Source organism: Sinohyriopsis cumingii, chromosome 14, assembly GCF_028554795.1.
Source record: "Sinohyriopsis cumingii isolate HCF-2022 chromosome 14, ASM2855479v2, whole genome shotgun sequence".
NCBI classification, from domain to species: Eukaryota; Metazoa; Mollusca; class Bivalvia; order Unionida; family Unionidae; genus Sinohyriopsis; species Sinohyriopsis cumingii.
In genome coordinates, this window is record NC_142974.1 from 84938441 (window position 1) to 84962078 (window position 23638).

At 36.3% G+C, this 23638-nt stretch overlaps 1 protein-coding gene across 2 annotated transcripts in view; it reads left to right on the plus strand.

The window, feature by feature from the left end:
* The window catches only part of LOC149784276 (DNA repair protein Ku80-like), a 75061-nt gene that overhangs the window by 19201 nt on the left and 32222 nt on the right, over nt 1–23638 (plus strand). For both annotated transcript variants that reach the window (XM_089932300.1, XM_089932301.1), the window contains exons 6-13: nt 1657–1812; nt 5100–5211; nt 6600–6735; nt 13263–13372; nt 15083–15145; nt 17636–17773; nt 19647–19755; nt 21742–21802. In XM_089932300.1, the coding sequence (XP_089788426.1) occupies nt 1657–1812; nt 5100–5211; nt 6600–6735; nt 13263–13372; nt 15083–15145; nt 17636–17773; nt 19647–19755; nt 21742–21802 (885 nt within the window). The remainder of the gene's footprint in view (nt 1–1656; nt 1813–5099; nt 5212–6599; nt 6736–13262; nt 13373–15082; nt 15146–17635; nt 17774–19646; nt 19756–21741; nt 21803–23638) is intronic.

The following is a 23638-nucleotide window of genomic DNA, read 5'->3' on the forward strand; positions in this document are numbered from 1 at the left end:
TAACATGTACAAAGCATGCACAGCCATGTGGCTCTTGTTGCAATGGATATCATAATTAAAACAAGGATGGGCTATTTATTCAGCTATCAATTGATAACGGAATGTACAGGAGTAAAATCACAATTGTCAGGTAACTACTATACAGATTACAATTGTCCTGAACTCACACACCCACGCTCTCTCTCCAAATCAAAACTGAAAAAAGTATGTTAGCATTGGTGATGCAATTTCACGATTGCCGGTAATATGGAATATCATACGGTGACCCAATTAATAATCATGAAACCAGAAGTTGCTGTGTTGTAAAAAAATCAATCCATGATATTAACCAGGTCTTATCTTATACGTTGAATCGACTTATATATGGATGAAGGGTGGAAAATTTACAAAATTTGTGAATTAGACTTATTTGACTTATACTCTGCATTGATTTATACCCCCTTGCATAAATTCACCTCACTTTCACAGCCTGATGATGTAAGAATAAGTGACTTAAAAAAGCAGTAGGACTGGGTTGACCTAAGCTGTTTCAGTAAATTACATTTTTGTCATTTTGTTAACTATTTAACCCTATCTGAATGCAATGCCAGTTTGATTCATCATTGCATCAGATTGTGTTTGTCGTTGTTGTCAAGGAAGTAAGGAGATTTAACTTCAGAGAAACCAGGAACTGTATCTAATCAGATCACTGTATTAAAGATTAATTTCCATGTCTGAAATGTAAGGCAGTTTCTTTTTATTTGTTCTAGCTCACAAAGTACTCATTTTTGTTGTTGCAGATATGACTTTTGTATGTACACACATTCAAGTGTCGCATGGCATTATGTGAACTTTTGTTTTCACATGAAAATAAAAGGATATAGTTTTCACATGTGAAGATATACAAATATATTTTTCACACATGAAAATATAGAATGAAAAAATAATTTGAAAATTCTTTTGCCAATAAGTCTCTTTATTTCACACTGAATTATATAATAAAATTGGGTCTCATTAGCCAGGAATTTAAATTAAAATATGGTACTACAGGTAGTAATAGTTAGATAAAATTTAAATAATATAATGGGATTCATGACCATACTTATCTTATAAGAGGGGCATTGGTATAGTGAGGGGCTTTATAGTGAGGTCAAATGTTTAATATGCATGAATGCATCAAGTAAGTATGCTAACATGCTTGGATTTCCTATCATTCCTTTAAATGCACTGAACTGTACAGTCCATATCTTCATGCATGGAAAATGGTTTACATTTGAACAGATCAACCAAATTTCATCCATTCATGAATCCTGCCTCTAATTTCCATACAAATTTGCAAGGCACATTAAAAAAAAAATAAGTAACATTTTCTCATTGACTTTGTCCATCTGCTTCAGAGGCTTTTCCATAGGTTTGTGCCAACTAATAGTAATGTACTGTAAGAAAAAAAATTTGTGTCCAAAATTTTGGAATCGGAACAATTGGTAGTATTCACATCATTGTATTATATCCTGACAAATTTGGATGAAAATAATGGTGCTGTTTGCATTTCTTTTCCTACACACAATTTTATCAATATAATGTTTTCAAAGAGGGGATATTATTTAGTCGGCATACAACCCATGCTATATATCAAAGATCTATATATTTTCTTAAATCCTTTTTCCATGTATATAGTGGACCAAGCCTAGATGATGACGATGAGGAAGGAGGTGCAGGGACCAGTGCCATGCCCAATGGTCATCAGAAGGTCAAGACACCGCAACAGCGTGCAGGACAGGCCATGCTGCGACACATTCTACAGCAGGTGGAGGGAGAGTGCTACTCCTTTAGGTATACTCGGATAAGACAGAAAACAAAAACAATGACAGATTCAGATTTACATGGATATTTCTTCTTCATAGGTCTTCATTTTCAAGAGCCTATCCCTTTTTGGGGTCACTAACATTTCATATTGAAATTGGGCCAGATTTTTAATTTTATCAATTTATAGTTTTTTAATTAACAATAATATTAGTTCATCATTTTTGCCCCCAAATTATCAGATTTTTGGTGGTTGTAGTTAGGATATATTAGTTAGATCTTTTTAATAAATTATGTAACATTTATACTATTCTTATGAAGATTGTCTGTTTACCATATGTATTCGTTTATAAGCCATGTCAACTGTGAACTGCACAGACCCAGATCTGTCATTGTATAATGCAGTGGCAGATCTTGATCTCAGTAATCAGTAGAAGAAACAATATAAATCCTCATCTGCTGCTGCATTATGCAGTGGCATGTCAGAGCATATGTTGTTTGCAGTTGGACTTGACTAATAAAGGTAATATATGTGGTGTAGGTGAGCTTGTTGATGCATTGTTCCTATGCCTTTTAATTGTAGTAAATACTTCTATTGGTGTGAGATATTTATCTTAATGATACTGACAATGACTGTCATCATACTGGTGATGCATAAAGAGGATGAGGAAATAGAAATACTTAATAATGAAGAGAATTATAACAAGAACCATTACTGCCTTCCTGTACTTTTTATATCGGCTGTACAGTTTACGTTAATGACAGACATGATTTTTCTCCGTTTTAAAGTGTAATTCCACTTTTCTCCTGACTTGAATCCAATTTGTCTTGATATAGTCCAGGTTTTTTTATCATCTCAGATCCGTTTTTTTTCTGTTTTTTTTTTTTAACTGCCTGTTAGGTCCCATTCCGCAACGACCCTTTTAACATATTAATTCCATATGTTAGTTAGCCAACAACTCTCGTAAAGAGTATTTTGATTAATCAAAAGTTTAAATCCATCCAATGAATCTTCATGTAGTGGAAACTGATGGCAATGGAAAGAAGAAGTGTGTTTGCAAAAAATCATGTCACAAGTTGTTGAGAGAGACCATGAAACAAGAAGTTTAGATAAAGGTTTAAAAAATGTATGGAAATGGGAATGGCTGGAGCAAAAAGTCAACGGAAATTTAGTTGGTCGGTTTATAAGAAAACTGAATGCTAAGGACTGGCATTTTGTGACCTCTGCTCTACGTTAATTGCGGTTGGAAGAGTTAGAAGTGGCACCAACAAAAGAAGCTGCATACAGAAAAATTGAAGCTCAGAAGGCATCTGGAAAAAGTGCAGTTAATTACTATAAGAAGAAAGATTTCTTGCATCAGAGAACAGTTGTAGCTCTCAGTCAGCATATGTGCACTGCATGTTGCCTATACAAACACCAGCTTGAAAGGAAAAAGGCTCTCATTAAGAAGGAAAAGAAACGATTGCACATTAAGCCAAAAAAGGAAGGCTAAACAAATCTTTGCCAAATCCATACAAAGAGCTCTACTGGAATATCAACAGGCTGTTTCCATTTGAGAAAAAGACAAGTGAATGTATGGGATTTTTTTGTATATAGTTGATGTACTTGGATTTTTATTTTACAGATTTGTTATGAAAAGAGAGGAGTATAATCTTTGCTGCAGAAATTGAGAAATTTGTGTGGCCTAATTATGATGTGAACACTGACATACACATGAAATAACTTAAGCACCAATAGGATTGGAGAATAAATTCATGTGACAATAAATATTGTGAAATTATTCAAGTCAAGTTGAATTTTTTTGGTAAGTTTGTTAGTTTTTCAAATGATTATTGTGTTATATATTATGATCATATGTTTCACCAGGAGCAGTTTTTTATGGGTGCTGCCCCTCGAAACCCTGTTGGGGGAGGAACCCTAAACCCCCCTTTCTGATTTTCAGTTTTTTGGGGGCAATTACCAATATCATGTCTGTAATGAAAACTTTAAAAAATGTATGAACAATTTGACCATTGGTTCATTAGCAAAATTGTTAATAACCATGAAAGAAATTCAAAGTTTATCAGTAAAAGAGATGAATTGCTTGTCTTGGCAAACTTTGGTTGTTTTGGCTCAGGTTTCACAAAATTTCTAAAATTTTCTTTCTCATATTGAGATTGTATAATATCTTTCTTACTGCTTGTTTTGCAGTTAGGAGTTTTTCATTCAGCATTAAAGTTATAAAAAGAAAGATGTCTCAAGAAACATAGTTTGTCAATGATGTTATTAAATTTAGAAGCAGATAATAAGTTGTCAGGGGAGATAACTTATCACAAACTTGACACTTTTGCCAGATTTTTTTAATGATGTTGCTGGTGAGAAATAATGATTTATAAACATTATTTACACCCATTCTTTCTCTAATATTTTTGTAAATAGCATTTAAATGTAATTAATATTCATTTTCAGTTCAGTAATACTGAAATTAGAAGAATTTAAAAAATAAAATTATGGACACAAATGGAAGTTTAATTTTACTTTTCAAAAAATGTAAAATTGACATTTATGGAGAAATGAAGAAGGGAAATCTCCAATTTCATTATATTCTTGTCGCAATGTTTCAGATGCGTTAAAAGAAATTAATAATATCTGTCAGATCATGCCGTGGTTTGAAGAAATGAAAAAAATCATTTAAGTCTATATAGCAATCTAAGTGTTTAGCACCATACTTTACATCTTTCTCCTTAAAACTAGAACAAAGCTTACTTGTATTATAAGAGATTAGATTTTAAAAATATGTATTTTACCTTTTCTATGACATTATCAGATCTTCAGAATAGTAATGAGATAGAGATATACCAGAGTTACCTCCTCTGAATTATCTCAAGAAATTCTTGCTCAGTTTTCATGTAATTTTCACTTTTATTTATAGTAAGATGCCCTCATATCTTTTCTTGTATTTATTTCTAAACTTTCTTTTCACATAATACAGTCAGATAGCCTGAGTTTTCCATAAATATTAGGAACAAAGGATTTCCTATAATTTGAGGTAATCAGACCTTGGTTTTTTCAAGAATAAAAGTACCCCCATGTGTACAATAAAAGGGCTGCTTTGTGTACAATACAAGGACTCCATGACAGTGAAAGGACACACATTGTTATGGTGTGTCATCCATGTTTCATTAATAAATTTATAGTGTAATGTCGTATCACATTACATTTGGTTGGGAAGACATATTTTCTGATCCAGTGGTGAGAAATATAGTCATTTGCAGTGAATTGTGATTTGAGTATTCAAAAGCTTAACAACGAAAATGATGAGAAATTCAATTTTCAGTGAAGCCCTGCCTGCATTGAGTTATTTTCAAACTCGGCAAATTCGACAAACAGCCTGGAAATGCCAGCTTGAGATTGGCAACATGCAGATTCCTATTTGTGGTTACACAAAGGTGAGACATTTTGATTATTGTGAAAGAATGCTAAAGAGGTGATTGAAGCTGGAGAGTTTTTGGCAGCTTGTGTGCACTATGCTTGTAATTGAAGATCATGTGATAAACAAAAGTGGTCACACAATTAAAGAAAGAGATATTCTCCACTGGTGTTCTGTGCTGTTGTACAAGATCAAACACATTTGAAAAATATTAGAAAAGCCCATCTCCCTCTTTTACAGACTTTGACCAACATTTTAATTACAAAAACCATGACTTACCACTCCGGTAGCCTAGTGATTTGAGTGTCTGCCTCGGATGCGGGAGGTCGTGGGTTTGATCCCCGGCCAAGTCATACCAAAGACTTACAAAAATGGTACTAATAACTGCCTTGCTTGGTGCTCAGCTATAAGAGGTTAGTGTTAGGACTGGTCGGCCTGGTGTCAGGATAATGTGACTGGGTGGGACATCATGTTACATGTCTGCGGCATGATGCCTCATTGCTAGACATCACTATAAACTGTCACACTACAGACATTGTAGCAATATGACTGAAATTTGTTTAAAGCTACATTAAAAATCCAAATCACACACACACACAAAATCCATTTCTGATGATATACCCATTACTGATAGACTTTCTTGGGACTGTTATAAAAGAATTACTGACTATCAGTTAATGCTCCTAAAATCATATTGTATTGGTTATAGTAATCATCTATTCATCTTGTATTGGTTATAGTAATCATGTTTTCATCTTGTATTGGTTATAGTAATCATGTTTTCATCTTGTGTTGGTTATAGTAATCATTTGTACATCTTGTGTTGGTTATAGTAATCATGTTTTCATCTTGTATTGGTTATAGTAATCATGTTTTCATCTTGTATTGGTTATAGTAATCATGTTTTCATCTTGTATTGGTTATAGTAATCATTTGTACATCTTGTGTTGGTTATAGTAATCATGTTTTCATCTTGTATTGGTTATAGTAATCATTTGTAAATATTGTGTTGGTATAGTAATCATGTTTTCATCTTGTATTGGTTATAGTAATCATTTGTACATCTTGTGTTATAGTAATCATGTATTCATCTTGCGTTAGTTATAGTAATCGTATATTCATCTTATATTGGTTGTAGTAATCATATGTTCATCTTGTATTGTTGTAGTACTCATATATTCCACTTGTATTGCTTATAGTAATCATGTTGATCTTGTGTTAGTTATAACAATCATATGTTCATCTGGGATTGGTTTTAGTAATCATATATTGTTGTAGAAATCATATGTTCATCTTGTGGTGCTTATAGTAATCAAATATTGATCTTATGTTGATTATAGTAATCATTTTCATTTTATATTGTTCATAGTGATCTTATGTTCAGATCATACATGTTTTCTGCATAAGGTCAAGGAATTCAAGCTGAAGCAAGGCTGGAAGCGAGTTTATGCCCGGGACCCTGACCAGGAGGTTGGAACACTGAGAACACACCACAAAAATGATGAGGAAGAAACAGAAGTCGAGAAAGAAGACATGGTGGAAGGTCAGTTACATACTCTTCGTCATAGGACATGATGTTTGTAATTTGATGAGTAAATATAATGGTTAGAGAAAATGTATGTGCGTCCAGCTTTTAGTAATCATATTTACCGTATGTTTTCGGACTGCAACAAATAATTACTTTATTTGTCGTCCGAATACATATTAAATTCTTTAATTAGTTGTAAGAAAACATACAGGTGAAGATATATTTATCCCCCCCCCCCAAACATCCGTAACAATGTTACCGTTAGCTCACATGATGATGTGCTGCCAGGAAGTAAAACAAGTATTTTGTCTTAACACCATGAAAAGGATAATGAATGAAAAACAGGTATTACTTGCCTATTTTGTCTATTTGATACATGTCCATCCACCAGAAAACACAGCCATACATGTATTAAAGCCACGATTGTGTGCATATTTTCCAAAAGAACTGCCATATTAGCAATCTTGCAATCCACAGTTTAACCCTCTGCTAATCAGTGATCATTAAAACCTACAATACAAATGCACGCAAGCTTTATGTCTGTGTAATTAAGATATTAATACAAACTAAATACCACCATTAATATTGGCTGCCATGTATAGCCTATCTTGTGCTGAAAAATGGTGTTAAACCCTACAACAACAACAACAAACTAAATAAAAAGATTTTGGAATTATAATTCTTAAGATATTTATGACAGAAACATTTTAGTATCTAGATTAGAAATACCGGTACATGTATGATGGTTAATCTTAGAGTACCAAGGGTGAGAGGCTCCGTATGGGGTGAGTGTTGTATGCACGCCAAGGAAGGGTAAAAGTAACAAGCAATCTGCAATATACGAGTCGTTGTGATTAATATGTGAATTTTACATTAAAACGTTGCAGCAGATCTTCCTAGATTGTGTCCGAAAACATAAATTGTAGAAACAATTATAGCAAAGCAACATCCAAACCTTAAAAGACATTTAAATATTATATTTCCCCACACACAAAAAACGGTGTCCAAAAACAAATGGTAAATATGGTAGGTATATTTTTGCCTAATGTGCACATTTTGTAACCATCTGATGCTGTTATCTTACTTCGGTACATGTTTCTGGTGTTTACACATGTGGTCCTCTGATGCTCTAATTATGTTATGGCACAGTGGCCTGGTGTTCACATGCATGTCCCTCCGCTGCTATAGTCATACTTTGGCACAGTGGCCTAGTGTTCACAGTCTTGTCTCTCCACTGATATAGTCATACTTTGGCACAGTGGCCTGGTGTTCACATTCATGTCCCTTTGCTGCTATAGTCATCCTTTGACACAGTGGTCGGATGTTCACATTCATGTCCCTCTGCTGCTATAGTCATAATTTGGTACAGTGGCTTGGTGTTCACATTCATGTCCCTCCACTGCTATAGTCATACTTTGGCACAGTGGCCTGGTGTTCACATGCATGTCCCTCCGCTGCTATAGTCATCCTTTGACACAGTGGTCGGATGTTCACATTCATGTCCCTCTGCTGCTATAGTCATACTTTGGTACAGTGACCTAGTGTTCACATTCATGTCCCTCTGCTGCTATAGTCATACTTTGGCACAGTGGCCTGGTGTTCACATGCATGTCCCTCCGCTGCTATAGTCATACTTTGGCACAGTGGCCTAGTGTTCACAGTCTTGTCTCTCCACTGATATAGTCATACTTTGGCACAGTGGCCTGGTGTTCACATTCATGTCCCTTTGCTGCTATAGTCATCCTTTGACACAGTGGTCGGATGTTCACATTCATGTCCCTCTGCTGCTATAGTCATAATTTGGTACAGTGGCCTGGTGTTCACATTCATGTCCCTCCACTGCTATAGTCATACTTTGACACAGTGGCCTAGTGTTCACAGTCTTGTCTCTCTACTGATATAGTCATACTTTGGCACAGTGGCCTGGTGTTCACATTCATGTCCCTTTGCTGCTATAGTCATCCTTTGACACAGTGGTTGGATGTTCACATTCATGTCCCTCTGCTGCTATAGTCATCCTTTGACACAGTGGTTGGGTGTTCACATTCATGTCCCTTTGCTGCTATAGTCATCCTTTGACACTGGTTGGATGTTCACATTCATGTCCCTCTGCTGCTATAGTCATCCTTTGACACAGTGGTTGGATGTTCACATTCATGTCCCTTTGCTGCTATAGTCATCCTTTGACACAGTGGTTGGATGTTCACATTCATGTCCCTCTGCTGATAATAGTCATACTTTGGCACAGTGGCCTAGTGTTCATAGTCATGTCCTTCCAGTGCTATAGTCATACTTTGGCACAGTGGCCAAGTGATCACATTCATGTCCCTCCACTGCTATAGTCATACTTTGGCACAGTGGCCTGGTGTTCACATTCATGTCCCTTTGCTGCTATAGTCATCCTTTGACACAGTGGTTGGATGTTCACATTCATGTCCCTTTGCTGCTATAGTCATCCTTTGACACAGTGGTTGGATGTTCACATTCATGTCCCTCTGCTGCTATAGTCATCCTTTGACACAGTGGTTGCGTGTTCACATTCATGTCCCTTTGCTGCTATAGTCATCCTTTGACACAGTGGTCGGATGTTCACATTCATGTCCCTCTGCTGCTATAGTCATACTTTGGTACAGTGACCTAGTGTTCACATTCATGTCCCTCTGCTGCTATAGTCATACTTTGGCACAGTGGCCTGGTGTTCACATGCATGTCCCTCCGCTGCTATAGTCATACTTTGGCACAGTGGCCTAGTGTTCACAGTCTTGTCTCTCCACTGATATATTCATACTTTGGCACAGTGGCCTGGTGTTCACATTCATGTCCCTTTGCTGCTATAGTCATCCTTTGACACAGTGGTCGGATGTTCACATTCATGTCCCTCTGCTGCTATAGTCATAATTTGGTACAGTGGCTTGGTGTTCACATTCATGTCCCTCCACTGCTATAGTCATACTTTGGCACAGTGGCCTGGTGTTCACATGCATGTCCCTCCGCTGCTATAGTCATCCTTTGACACAGTGGTCGGATGTTCACATTCATGTCCCTCTGCTGCTATAGTCATACTTTGGTACAGTGACCTAGTGTTCACATTCATGTCCCTCTGCTGCTATAGTCATACTTTGGCACAGTGGCCTGGTGTTCACATGCATGTCCCTCCGCTGCTATAGTCATACTTTGGCACAGTGGCCTAGTGTTCACAGTCTTGTCTCTCCACTGATATAGTCATACTTTGGCACAGTGGCCTGGTGTTCACATTCATGTCCCTTTGCTGCTATAGTCATCCTTTGACACAGTGGTCGGATGTTCACGTCCCTCTGCTGCTATAGTCATAATTTGGTACAGTGGCCTGGTGTTCACATTCATGTCCCTCCACTGCTATAGTCATACTTTGACACAGTGGCCTAGTGTTCACAGTCTTGTCTCTCTACTGATATAGTCATACTTTGGCACAGTGGCCTGGTGTTCACATTCATGTCCCTTTGCTGCTATAGTCATCCTTTGACACAGTGGTTGGATGTTCACATTCATGTCCCTCTGCTGCTATAGTCATCCTTTGACACAGTGGTTGGGTGTTCACATTCATGTCCCTTTGCTGCTATAGTCATCCTTTGACACTGTGGTTGGATGTTCACATTCATGTCCCTCTGCTGCTATAGTCATCCTTTGACACAGTGGTTGGATGTTCACATTCATGTCCCTTTGCTGCTATAGTCATCCTTTGACACAGTGGTTGGATGTTCACATTCATGTCCCTCTGCTGATAATAGTCATACTTTGGCACAGTGGCCTAGTGTTCATAGTCATGTCCTTCCAGTGCTATAGTCATACTTTGGCACAGTGGCCAAGTGATCACATTCATGTCCCTCCACTGCTATAGTCATACTTTGGCACAGTGGCCTGGTGTTCACATTCATGTCCCTTTGCTGCTATAGTCATCCTTTGACACAGTGGTTGGATGTTCACATTCATGTCCCTTTGCTGCTATAGTCATCCTTTGACACAGTGGTTGGATGTTCACATTCATGTCCCTCTGCTGCTATAGTCATCCTTTGAAACAGTGGTTGCGTGTTCACATTCATGTCCCTTTGCTGCTATAGTCATCCTTTGACACAGTGGTTGGATGTTCACATTCATGTCCCTCTGCTGATAATAGTCATACTTTGGCACAGTGGCCTAGTGTTCACAGTCATGTCCTTCCACTGCTATAGTCATACTTTGGCACAGTGGCCAAGTGATCACATTCATGTCACTCCACTGCTATAGTCATACTTTGGCACAGTGGCCTAGTGTTCACAGTCATGTCCTTCCACTGCTATAGTCATACTTTGGCACAGTGGCCAAGTGATCACATTCATGTCACTCCACTGCTATAGTCATACTTTGGCACAGTGGTCTAGTCTTCACAGTCTTGTCTCTCCACTGATATAGTCATACTTTGGCACAGTGGCCTGGTGTTCACATTCATGCCCCTTTGCTGCTATAGTCATCCTTTGACACAGTGGTTGGATGTTCACATTCATGTCCCTTTGCTGCTATAGTCATCCTTTGACACAGTGGTTGGGTGTTCACATTCATGTCCCTTTGCTGCTATAGTCATCCTTTGACACAGTGGTTGGATGTTCACATTCATGTCCCTCTGCTGCTATAGTCATCCTTTGACACAGTGGTTGGGTGTTCACATTCATGTCCCTTTGCTGCTATAGTCATCCTTTGACACAATGGTTGGATGTTCACATTCATGTCCCTCTGCTGATAATAGTCATGCTTTGGCACAGTGGCCTAGTGTTCACAGTCATGTCCTTCCAGTGCTATAGTCATACTTTGGCACAGTGGCCAAGTGATCACATTCATGTCCCTCCACTGCTATAGTCATACTTTGGCACAGTGGCCTGGTGTTCACATTCATGTCCCTTTGCTGCTATAGTTATCCTTTGACACAGTGGATGGATGTTCACATTCATGTCCCTTTGCTGCTATAGTCATCCTTTGACACAGTGGTTGGATGTTCACATTCATGTCCCTCTGCTGCTATAGTCATCCTTTGACACAGTGGTTGGGTGTTCACATTCATGTCCCTTTGCTGCTATAGTCATCCTTTGACACAGTGGTTGGATGTTCACATTCATGTCCCTCTGCTGATAATAGTCATACTTTGGCACAGTGGCCTAGTGTTCACAGTCATGTCCTTCCACTGCTATAGTCATACTTTGGCACAGTGGCCAAGTGATCACATTCATGTCACTCCACTGCTATAGTCATACTTTGGCACAGTGGCCTAGTGTTCACAGTCATGTCCTTCCACTGCTATAGTCATACTTTGGCACAGTGGCCAAGTGATCACATTCATGTCCCTCCACTGCTATAGTCATACTTTGGTACAGCGTCCTGGTGTTCACATTCATGTTACATTACCCGATCACATGAACATTAGGAAATTACTCTCTGCTAACTTCATGTCCACCACTCCCATCACATTTACTTCTATATAGCACATGGATGAAGGAATAAACATTTGAAAATTAACCACCTTGTTTCTGCTAGGTGGCCACTGGTAGTGGCCCAGTCGGTTACTGCACTTTGTTCGGGACAGAATGACCACTGCCCTGGGACCTTGCAATTTTGGCTTGATTCACCCAGGAAATATTTGCATGCAAGGCAACACCCCAGTCCAGGACACCACAGGGATCACCCTCATATTTGTATGAACATAATTTTAGGTTGTGCTTCCTTTACATTTGGAGAAGTTCATCCTTTTAATAGAGCTGTCATCATGCTCATACAATGTGGGTAGAGGTTCGATCATTTCTTCAGCATACCTATTCTTCTGATGCTAATGTGATTGGGTAGTGTATTTAAGAATCCTGAGAAAAATATTTTTACCTGATTACAATACTATCAATCTTTAACACCCTTCACCACAAATACGAGCATTCTGTTATAGCTTTCTCTCAAGCTCAAATTAGTAAACATCTGGTGCATGGGTAGTCACAGCATGAGAACGAGGGGAGTTAATATGTACAATTTAATTTCCCTTTTGTCTATTAATATATATAGTTGGAATGACATTTTTTATTCTTTCTGTGAGAAATGAATTTAGAGGTAGCATACTTTTCTAATCTTAATATGATTGAGTTGGTATTCTCCAAGAATTAAAATGTTCTTAAAAATGTTCTTTACCTAAAATTGCAAAGCATTTCCTGTCATAATGTTGGTGTTTTAATGTTTGTAATTGATTGGAATTACAGAGCAACATAGCACCTTTTGTTATCTTTTCCATGAATTGTACATTGTTATAAAATGTATAGTGATATATTTTTTGTTGTGAATATAAATTTTCATGGTTTTGCAAAAAATAATACATTTGTCTTGTGGCATGGAGATCGGCCTCAATTGTTTCCAAAGAAGAATGTTTGATAGGTCTTTTGGTTTGATGTTTCTAGAAACTATGTTACCTTGTGAAAATTGGTACCCTGTGAAACTTTTCTCTACACAAGATTTAATGAATTCACGGTATATCATCTTGCCCCATTTGGTCATTTCAGGTCATCGCTATGGCAACACCCTGGTTCCAATGAGTGAGGATGACAAAGAGAACATGAAGTACAAGGCAGAGAAATGTTTCAAAGTTTTAGGTTTCACTAAATCAGAGAATGTGAGTAAAATTGACAAACCCATCATTAAACTACATGATTAAAAAAAATTCTTGAAAATTTTCTGAACAATCACAAAGTTATATTTTTTGCAATTTTAGTAAGATTTCTTTCTCAGAGTGACATATATTACTTGAAATGTTGAGTCTTCTGATAGACAGCCTTAGCTGAAAATGGTTATATGAAAATATACTGCATTCTTGTTTGCAATGCTATTATGTCATTTTGCAGAAATTTATATCATTTTAGTTAATTGTAAGTATGCAAAATTATCTGTGTTCAAAATTCTATAACATGCCCCAACATGCAGGGCAAGGAGTTTCTTTTTATGCTGTTAAAGTTTTAAAATAGGAGTGCTTATCACAATACTAACAAATAACACTGGCTCTTCAAATTTTATGATGTCCTATTCTTCAGGTAGAAATGAAAATTTTGTGTTCTTAAGATCTTATGCTGTCTTGTGCTACAGGTAAAAATGTCAGTCGTTTTGGTCTTCAGATCTCATTATGTTCTATGCTTAAGGTAAAATTGGCAGTCTTGTGGATTTCAAATTTTTTGATGTCCTGTTCTAAAGGTTAACATATGAATTTTATGTTCTTAAAATCTCATGATGCCCTATTAAACACATAAAAATGGGAATCTTATGGTCTTCAAATCTCATGTGCTATGCTTTAGGTAAAAATGGCAGCCTTGTGATCATCAGTTTTATGTTGTCCTAATCTACAGGTAAAAATGGCAGTTTTATGTTCTTAAAATCTCATGTCCTATGATACAGTTAAAAATTGCAATATTATGGTCTTCATATCTCATGATGTGCTATGATATATGTAAAATGGCAGCCTTGTGATCTTGTTTTATGATATTATATTCTACAGGTAAAAAAGGCATTTTTTAAAATTAAAATCTCATGATGTCCTATGCTGTATGTAGAATTGGCAATCTTATGGTTTTCAAATCTCATGTTGTCCAATGCTACAGGTAAAAATGGCAATTTTGTGTTTTTAAAATCTTATGCTGTCCTATGCTACAGGGAAAAATGTCAGTATTATGTTCTTCAAAGCAAATATCTCTAGACAAATCATTATTATAAATACCGCTTACATAACATTTTATTGGTTATCCTCATGCCACAAGTATCATAACAGCTATAGAAATACAGGGGTCAGAATCTAATTATTTGTTTGTTTCCTTGTTGTATCTATTATTTAAGGTAAATCTTCTATTTGTTGTATCAAGCCATTGATTTTGTTTTGATACAGGATAAATGTTTCTCATGAGAAAAGTAACATAGTTAAATATTGGTCATGTATCAAGTGTACCAAATTGTAAGTTTGTCCCAATTAACAAGGATTATTTACTATTTATGTGGTCATGTATCAAGTGTACCAAATTGTAAGTTTGTTCCAATTAACAAGGATTATTTACTATTTATGTGGTCATGTATCAAGGGTACCAAATTGTAAGTTTGTCCCAATTAACAAGGATTATTTACTATTTATGTGGTCATGTATCAAGTATACCAAATTGTAAGTTTGTCCCAATTAACAAGGATTATTTACTATTTATGTGGTCATGTATCAAGTGTACCAAATTGTAAGTTTGTCCCAATTAACAAGGATTATTTACTATTTATGTGGTCATGCATCAAGTGTACCAAATTGTAAGTTTGTCCCAATTAACAAGGATTATTTACTATTTATGTGCTCTTTCAGATCAAACGGCAACATTTCCAGGGAGATGGGGTAATGGCTGTAGTAGCTGAAAAAGGAGATGAAGTAAGAAACTCCAGCAATAAATACTGAGATCTTGTGGTGATTGGTTGTTATGTTTTTGATGACAGTTACATTTCTGTTGGAACTTGCACTTATAAATAGATCTCATTCAGGGAACTGGATTTCTCCTGTATGAAACATTTCCAGTGGGGCAATGGGGTCTTTTTTTAGGAATATATCTCTATGATGGAATATGGTCCTCCTTTATGAATATATCTCAGTTGGGGAGGGGATACTCCTTTATGAATATATCTCAATTGGGGGGGGTATTCCTTTATAAATAATTTTTTCTATTGGGAAAATTGGGTCCTCGTTTATGAAGTGTTTCAATTGGGAAATGGGATTCTCCTTTATGAATATATCTCTTTGAGGGAATTTTCCTCCATAACATGACGCCCGAAACACTTATGTAATTGAGTCATAACTGAACTGATCATGAGTTAAATTTATCGAGTTCTAACCACAATATTAGGAGGTTACAGTATGGATCATTTGGGTGCTTGCCATAAATATATTTGTTGCGACAGTCCAAATGCTAAGTGAATTAGATTTGTCTAGTAGACTTTTTGTTTCACAGACGGCTCGATATCCTAATCTTTTTTATCTGGAAGGTATGAAAACCAGTCTAGCATCAACATGTTGGCATTAAAGCATAGCCACTTCGCAGATGGGCTAGCGGACTTAAACGTTAAGTGAAGTTATACCTGCATGAAATGAATATGAAAATTATTTATTTTCTCAGAAATTGCGATTATTAAAATCGTTATGTCTTTAATCTGCTGAAAGATGATAAAATTAATGCATTTATGAAATTTGAGCTGGTACTAGCGATTTTGATTGCTAATTGCACGAGCACATATAATCTCACAACCGTCATTTTCAAATGTTGTAGAAAAAATGTTAAACGAACGTCATATACTGGTTGTAATAAAAACACAAAAATGAAAGAGCACAAAATTTTCTGTATTTATTCCTAGACCAATATCTGTAGTTTTGTTGTATCACATGACTACCACATTGACATGTGCTCTCTCACGCAGGGAGCATACAAAGCAGGGAACCAGACTACTCTGCTTGATGAATCAGACTGGCCAAGTTTCTTGTAGTTGTTCTCAAAAAAAATATGAATTATATGTTCTTTCTAGTTTTTACAAAAGGTATCAGACTTTCATTTAATATACTTTAAATTTTATATAACAACATTGAAAAGGAGTTTGTTGTTGATATCACTGGACTATTGGACTTCCGATGTTGTTGTTTGAGATTTGTGAAGTCATGTGATTATTAATGCAAATGGCAAGTACCGGGTCAGGTTTCTTCTATGCTGAGTTTCATCTAGCCTGTCAGCGGATTAAAGATATAATGATTGTAATACTTGCCATTTTTGAGAAAATAAATAATTTTCCTATAGAGTCTATATAACATAGTTTAAATTTGCTAGGCCCACTGGAAAACTATCTTAAGGTGGCGGCAAGATTCCAAATATTTTATATGTAATTGCTCAGAACCCACACTACATCCCAAATGTCCAAATGTGAAAAATGGGGTTCGAATATTCGGAGGAAACCCAGATTAGAAAAATTTTGAATCTCTGAGCTGAACTTTGCTGTGAAACTACTACACAGTGACATGTAGCTTGAAGCATTGGTTTCAGATCTTAAATGGAATGCAGGAGAAATGGGAAATTGTCATCCCTTTTGTTATATATTAAGAAACATTAAAAGACCATGTATCAATACAGGATTGGGCAATGGTGTATTGAACTACAAGAAGACAAGTTGATTTTACAGAAAATTTAGTCCTTGTTTATGCAACAGTATATAATTTTGAAGGTCATTTATCAAAATTTAAATCATCCCTTTTATAAATGTCTTTAAATGATGGAATTTTTAACCAAATCATCTTAAGAAGTTTAGGTTGGTGGAAAAATCTTGTTTGAGATTTTATTGGCACACGTAACTTCAGGGTTAATCTCTTTTCTTTACAAGATAAGATTCTAATACTTTGCATTTATTGTTTTTTTTTTTCTTACTGTGATAGGAAATGTTTATTTTGTGTAACATGCACATATATTGCTGTAGAATTTTTAGAAATAAAGGCTTGAAAGGAAACAAAATAATTTATGCTCATTATGTTGTTTCCATGTAGCAACAGAATGCAGGTCAGCAAAATAAAGTTAGAATTTGTATTCTGTACATTGAAATGGCTTTAAATGCCAATTGATAGGAATATAATCAGATTAGTTTTGTGTAACTCATTTTGTGGTTTTGTACATGATCATCTTTTCTGACATATATATTTTGGAGAGTCTTGAAAGAGAAACATCTGCAGATTTGGAAAATGCATGTTTTATAATCCAAAATGTATTTTAATTCCATTCAGTAATGATCATACGTTAACCTTGAAAAAAATAATTTCATCCTGGAAAAAACCTGGAAATTTGTATTTAGAAAAGTATGGGAACTATGGATATAAATAAAACTATTTCTCCAGTCTGCAGGAGTGGCATTGTCAGCTATCATCAATGCCCTGTACGAGACCAACACTGTGGCCATTGCACGGAGAGTCTATAATGCTGCTTCCAGTCCTCGAATAGGATGTCTGATTCCACACATCAAAGCAGATTACGAGGTAAGAAATGTCGAAAAGCAAGAAATGCATATGGCAGATCTGCCAACTCTTACGATTTTGCCGTAAGTTTTACAAAAAATATCCTTAAAGTACAGACCTATGGCATACTAGCAAAAACTACGGAAAAATGATCGTTGCCAAAATATTTGGATAATTGGTTCATCCGTGATTTATTTGGATCTGGCTTTCATCTTAGAATTAGTGAAGTTAGGGAACTAGACTCACTTTACAGCAGCACCACATTCACATTCACATTGCACTTAATTGTTCATGCGAAGCATCTGCATGTTCAAACTGTTGATTGTAGAATTTTTTAAAATGTCATCCAGAAAGTGATGCAAAGGGAAAATAAGCTTCTAGAAAAGTGTTATTAATCAACACAGAAGAATAAAAAGGAGTATTCAGATTCTTGTGAATAAAAGCTGGAAAGGACACAGTTATGTTTAATGGACACATGCCAATATGAGTATGTCTCATGGCAGGAGATATGATTGTCGTCGTCATGTGAAATGGAAAAGAATTTCCAAGAATTATGTCAAGTTGAGAGATAGCAATAAGCCAGTGAGCTGCATAGGATTTGGAACTAGAGTTTGTGCAACTGTAATAGAGGTCAATAAAGTCTACACGTACTTTACAACCTTTTCAGTTGAACATAATGTTTATCGTCAATGTTTCAAACTTTTAATTACTTTTTCCATCTTTACAGTAGCAGTTATTGATATTTTGTTGCACTTTACTGAAAACAGGTCAATCTTTTGGGAAAAAATCAACTGCCTTACTGAGACGGACTCATCAGGGTTGGCAGGTTTGATATGGGTTACAAAATTATACACATGTTAGTGTCGAGTGATATCAAACTGAGCATAAAAGGATAAGCTTTGTGTTAACGGCAAAGTTTGCCAAACACGTGTTACCCCTTTAGCTTTATCCTAAAGAACAGAAGGACTTCTGCAGTTGATCTACGTCTGTTCATTGTCTGCTATCCATTGGCATTGTCTGTTAATGCTTGAAGGAAAATCATGAAACAGGGCAGCCAGTTTAATTCTATTGTCTGGTTGGATCAAAATTAAAATGTTGCCACTTGAATGTCCAGTTTGGCCATCCTGGTGGCCATATCAATGATCTTACTGTTCTGATGATTATCATATGGACATGGGGTTTTGACTGACATGTAGATGGTCCTAAATGCAGATCGATGTGGACGTCAAACCACTCGTAAGAATATGTTGATATTTCTCTAAGTGTGGTTGCATTGGAGGCCATATTAAAAATCTTGTTATTGCTACACCTCTTCAATGTTTGGTCATATTGACATGGGGTTTTCACTAGACTCTTAGACATTTTGATGGTTCTAAATGAAAATGGTGCTGATTTGACATTTAACATGGCCATCTTGAAATTCATATTACCAGTATTCCTAATTGGATGATAATGTTTTTATGATTTGTCTTTTGAAAGGAACAATACTGCCAGTTATCACCACTCAAAATGGCTGCAATGAGTTATGATGAAAATCTTGTCATCTGAAGGGATGCAGCATGCACACCCTTTTATATAGACAGGGTACATGATTGAATTGGTTTTGTGGGGTTTAACACCATTTTCTCCACTTGATAGATTATACATAGTAACCAGAATATTTGTTGCTTGAAGACTGGGAAGAACTCATGGGAAGCTACTGGCAAGCTTTCTTGCATACCGTCATAGGGAAGGGGATGCAGAATGTATGAAGGCACCATATAAAGTGTCCACCAACCTCTACTTTATAATTTTAGTAGTTATTTGCAGAACGTATAGCTTTAGGTTCACTTTATTTTAGTCATTTATTTATTTTCCAGGAACAATTTTCATGGCTTATGTTAATTTTTTATAGTGTTTGTATTGGTTTGATCTGCCATTCATGGAAGATATCAGACAGTATACGTTTGGTTCCTTGCCTGTCAAAGAAGAGACTCCGGCTAACAAAAAGTTTGCTCCTACAGGTAAGAATGTAAAGAGCTCATACTGCTCTCATTTGTTATAACATGTTAATAGGGGTCCATAAGTGTCAACTGTGCTATATACAGAACTGTGGTATAGTGAGAATATCATTATAATGGTGAGTGTTATAATGAGATACAGCAGTATGTATGTATGTATATATATATATGTATGTATGTATGTCAGCTTATGGGAAATGAATAAGAAATATGTCAGTGAAATCAGTTTGGCACTTTCTGTTTTGGGTAAAAGGCGTTGTAACATATGGTTTTAAATTAGATGAACCAGTTTGTTAGCTTTATTCTATGGATAGTGAAAGCTTTTCAAAAAATGTATGTTACTACGGAGTCTGCAAAGTGGCAGTTTATAGTGATGTCAAGCACTGGGACATCATGCTACAGACAGGCCTTTGTATAGAACCTCGCTGAAGGTTCTGTCATATATGATGTACTTTATCTTCGGCATTCAGGTTGATTGAGTAACATTATCTTGACACCAGACTGACCAGTCCTGACTTTAACTTCTTAATGCTGAGTGCCAAGTGAGTCAGCTGTTGGCATCATTTTTATAAGTCTTTGGTGTGACTTGGCCGGGGTTTGAACCTGTGACCTCCTGCATCTGAGACGGATGCTATAACTACTAGGACATCAGAGTTGTCATTATGATATTATGTTATTACCTTTGATATATATTATCAAATTAAACCTAATATTAATATGCTTGCCACATAAATGAACAAAAAAAAGAGCAGATTTTTTTGTTGCATAATCATATCTTTAATCTCAAGCTTAATTTAGTTTGGTTCTTTGTCCATCATCTGTTATGCAGCATCCATTGAAAGTTGTTTCTTATTGCTAAACTACTTGGAGGAAAGTTATAAAAATTAAACACAGTTTTATTCTGAGGTGCAGTTTGTGAAGAATGAAAATGGCGCCCCAATGACATCCAAATTTAGCCACAACAGGGACCATGTTAAAAATCTTATTACTACTTTGCCCAGACAGATGATCATATCACTACTGGGTTGTCAGTGAAAGACTTCTTAATATTGTCTGATTGATTCTTAATAAAAATAGGATGTTGATGCTGAATTTAGCTACAACATGGCTTCCATTGTAGCCATCATGAAAATCTTGTTATTATGGCATTTCTTGTTGGTAATATCAGAATTGGATTTTCAATGAAATTGTTATGTAGTTGATCTCTTTTTTAAAAATTTGTTTGATCTGTTCCTCACAAAATGGGCACAATTGAGACGACCTTGATTGTATTGTGACCTTGCTAAATTATGTGCTTGTACTAACATGGAGTGCCCACTGAAACATATCATATGATAATACTTTATCTAATAAGAAAATGAATCTATTTGCACAAAATCATTGCCATTATGGCCATCTTTAGGGAACAAGATGGAAGACCAATTCATATAACTAATACCATGTCCAGTTAAAAGATTTGAACCATTATTTAAGCAACAGTGAGAAGCTCTTCTATCTAATAGTTATGTATACACTGTGGTTATTATGTGTACGAAAGGGTGTCGTAGATAACTAACCAATAAGGTATGAACAACAGTGAGTTCATGGATTATTGATTACAACTTGTCTTGAATGAATTTAATTAGATGTTTACACCTCAGGGATGGCAAGTTCTGTGACCCTTGGATTATAAAAAAACAAAGACCATCACTAGGATTTTGCTATATATGAACATTTTTGCTGTTCTGGACCACACAGTGGATGTACATACATCTAATCATCCCAAATGAAACACGTGGTAATATGGGATGACCTGAGACTTAAAGTTGAGGTACTGTTCATTCCTAATAATTATTATATTCTTTAAACCAAGTTCGCTCAATCTATCAGCATTATAATTCCCCTCAAACTGCAAGTAATTTTGTTTTCTACACATACTTGCTACATTTTTATAGAAGGTAACCAAACCAGTATACAGCATAATGACTGGTTACTTTAATTTTGTTGCAGGTGACCAATTGGCAGCCGTGGATAACTTGATAGACAGCATGGATCTTGGTCAAGCGGCGGAGTAAGTACAGTTAAGTTGAAAAGAGCTCAAGCCAGTATTACTGGTAAGCTCTGGTGGCCTATTTGTTAGGGCAGTCACCTTGGATGTGGGAGGTCATGGGTTTGAAGCCCAGACAAGTCGTACCAAAGACTTTTAAAAAATGGTACTTACAGCTGTCTCGATTTGCCCTCAGCACTTTAGAGTTTAGTGTTAAGACAGGTCGGCCTTGTGTCAGAACAATGTGTCTGGCTGGGACATTATGCTACATGTCTGCGGCATGATGCTCCAGTGCTAGACTTCGCTGTAAAACTGACACACTGCAGACATCGAAGCAATATGAGTGAAAATGTTTTGAAGCTAAAATTCCAGTTAACACACACACACATTAACACACACACACATTAACACACACACACACACACACACATATCACCAGCATGCAGCATCAGAGTAATTGTTATTACAATTGTTTTATTACTTTAATATTTTTTTCAAGCCCACAATGAGCAGTCATATTTTCTGACCTTTGACCTTGGAGTCTGAGTAAAAGTCATTGGAAATTTGGAATAGGAGAGTTTGGTCATGTAAAGATTTATAAACCTACTAATCGAATTTGGCTTGACTAAGTCAAAATCACTCACCCTCTTTCCATATTGGTTCTCCTGGATTTTTAAATGGCTCAATTCATAACATTTCAGGCCTTTGTCTAGAACCTCACTGAAGGTTCTATCGTATATGATGTACTTTATCTTCGGCATTCAGGTTGATTTGCATACCATTTCAGTGGACCCGAATTATCTCAAGTTTAAATCGGATAGTTCCGTTGCACTATTAATGCTGCTAAATCTGCCATTGGTAGGCATCAGAATCATCATAAACTCCCTCACTTCAACAGATCCTTAAAGACATACAGCCATGCAAGACAGTCTCCATGCCTGCAGTTATTACTTCAGGCATAGAGAAAAGCTGTCTAGCATGAAAGCATCTATTTCTGCCAGTGAAGGCAGAGAAAAAGGAAATCACCCCATAAGCCCTACTGTCATTGCTGACGTGGATTATATGTTTGGCATACTCAAAAGTCTCATAAGGTCAGAGTTGCCTTATGAAGATTTCAGCTCATGAAATTAGACCAGTCTTGGTGTGCCTGGCTTTTTAAAATTTGTTCAGTATCAGACAGAGAAAAGCCATGCACAGTAACTTTCTAAACTTTTTATCTCCAGAATATAGCTTTGGAAAGACAGGATTTGAATTTTCTTGTTACAGTGGCTGCTGATCATACAACCACCAAGCCCATTTGATGTCAGCACAACTTGCGTATGGGCTGTAGTTTAGCACTTTCATTGGATTTACTCAGAAGATGTATTGAACTTTATTCTTTTTTATGTAGATGTTGTTGCCATGATTGATGTGATCATTGGATGTGATGCTATCAGGTTATGAGGACAGGCTATCATTCATGGAGAATCAAACCATTTTTCATTTGAAGGGTTCTTGTGGCAGACATCGGTTGCTCATTACTTTTACTTATTCCTTTAAAATTAGTTTCATCAGGTAGTGTATTCAAAAGGAGAAAGCAAATTTTTGAGCAAATTGTTTCTCAGAGAAATCTCACTCGATTACCTTATGATAAATCCCTCCCAACTTCCTGGCAAATGTGAGCATCCTAGCTGTTGTATTGTGCAGCTTAAAACTGGCATCATTTAGTAGTGATCAGGGATATGTAATGTGTAAGAGTTTCTTACCTTTATTGATTTGGTATTGGGACAAAACACAAGAGTTTTATTTTTTGGAGGGCTGGATTCAGGAGGTAGCAGAGTTTATTTTCCTTATATAATTTAATCAGGAAAGTATTCTTGG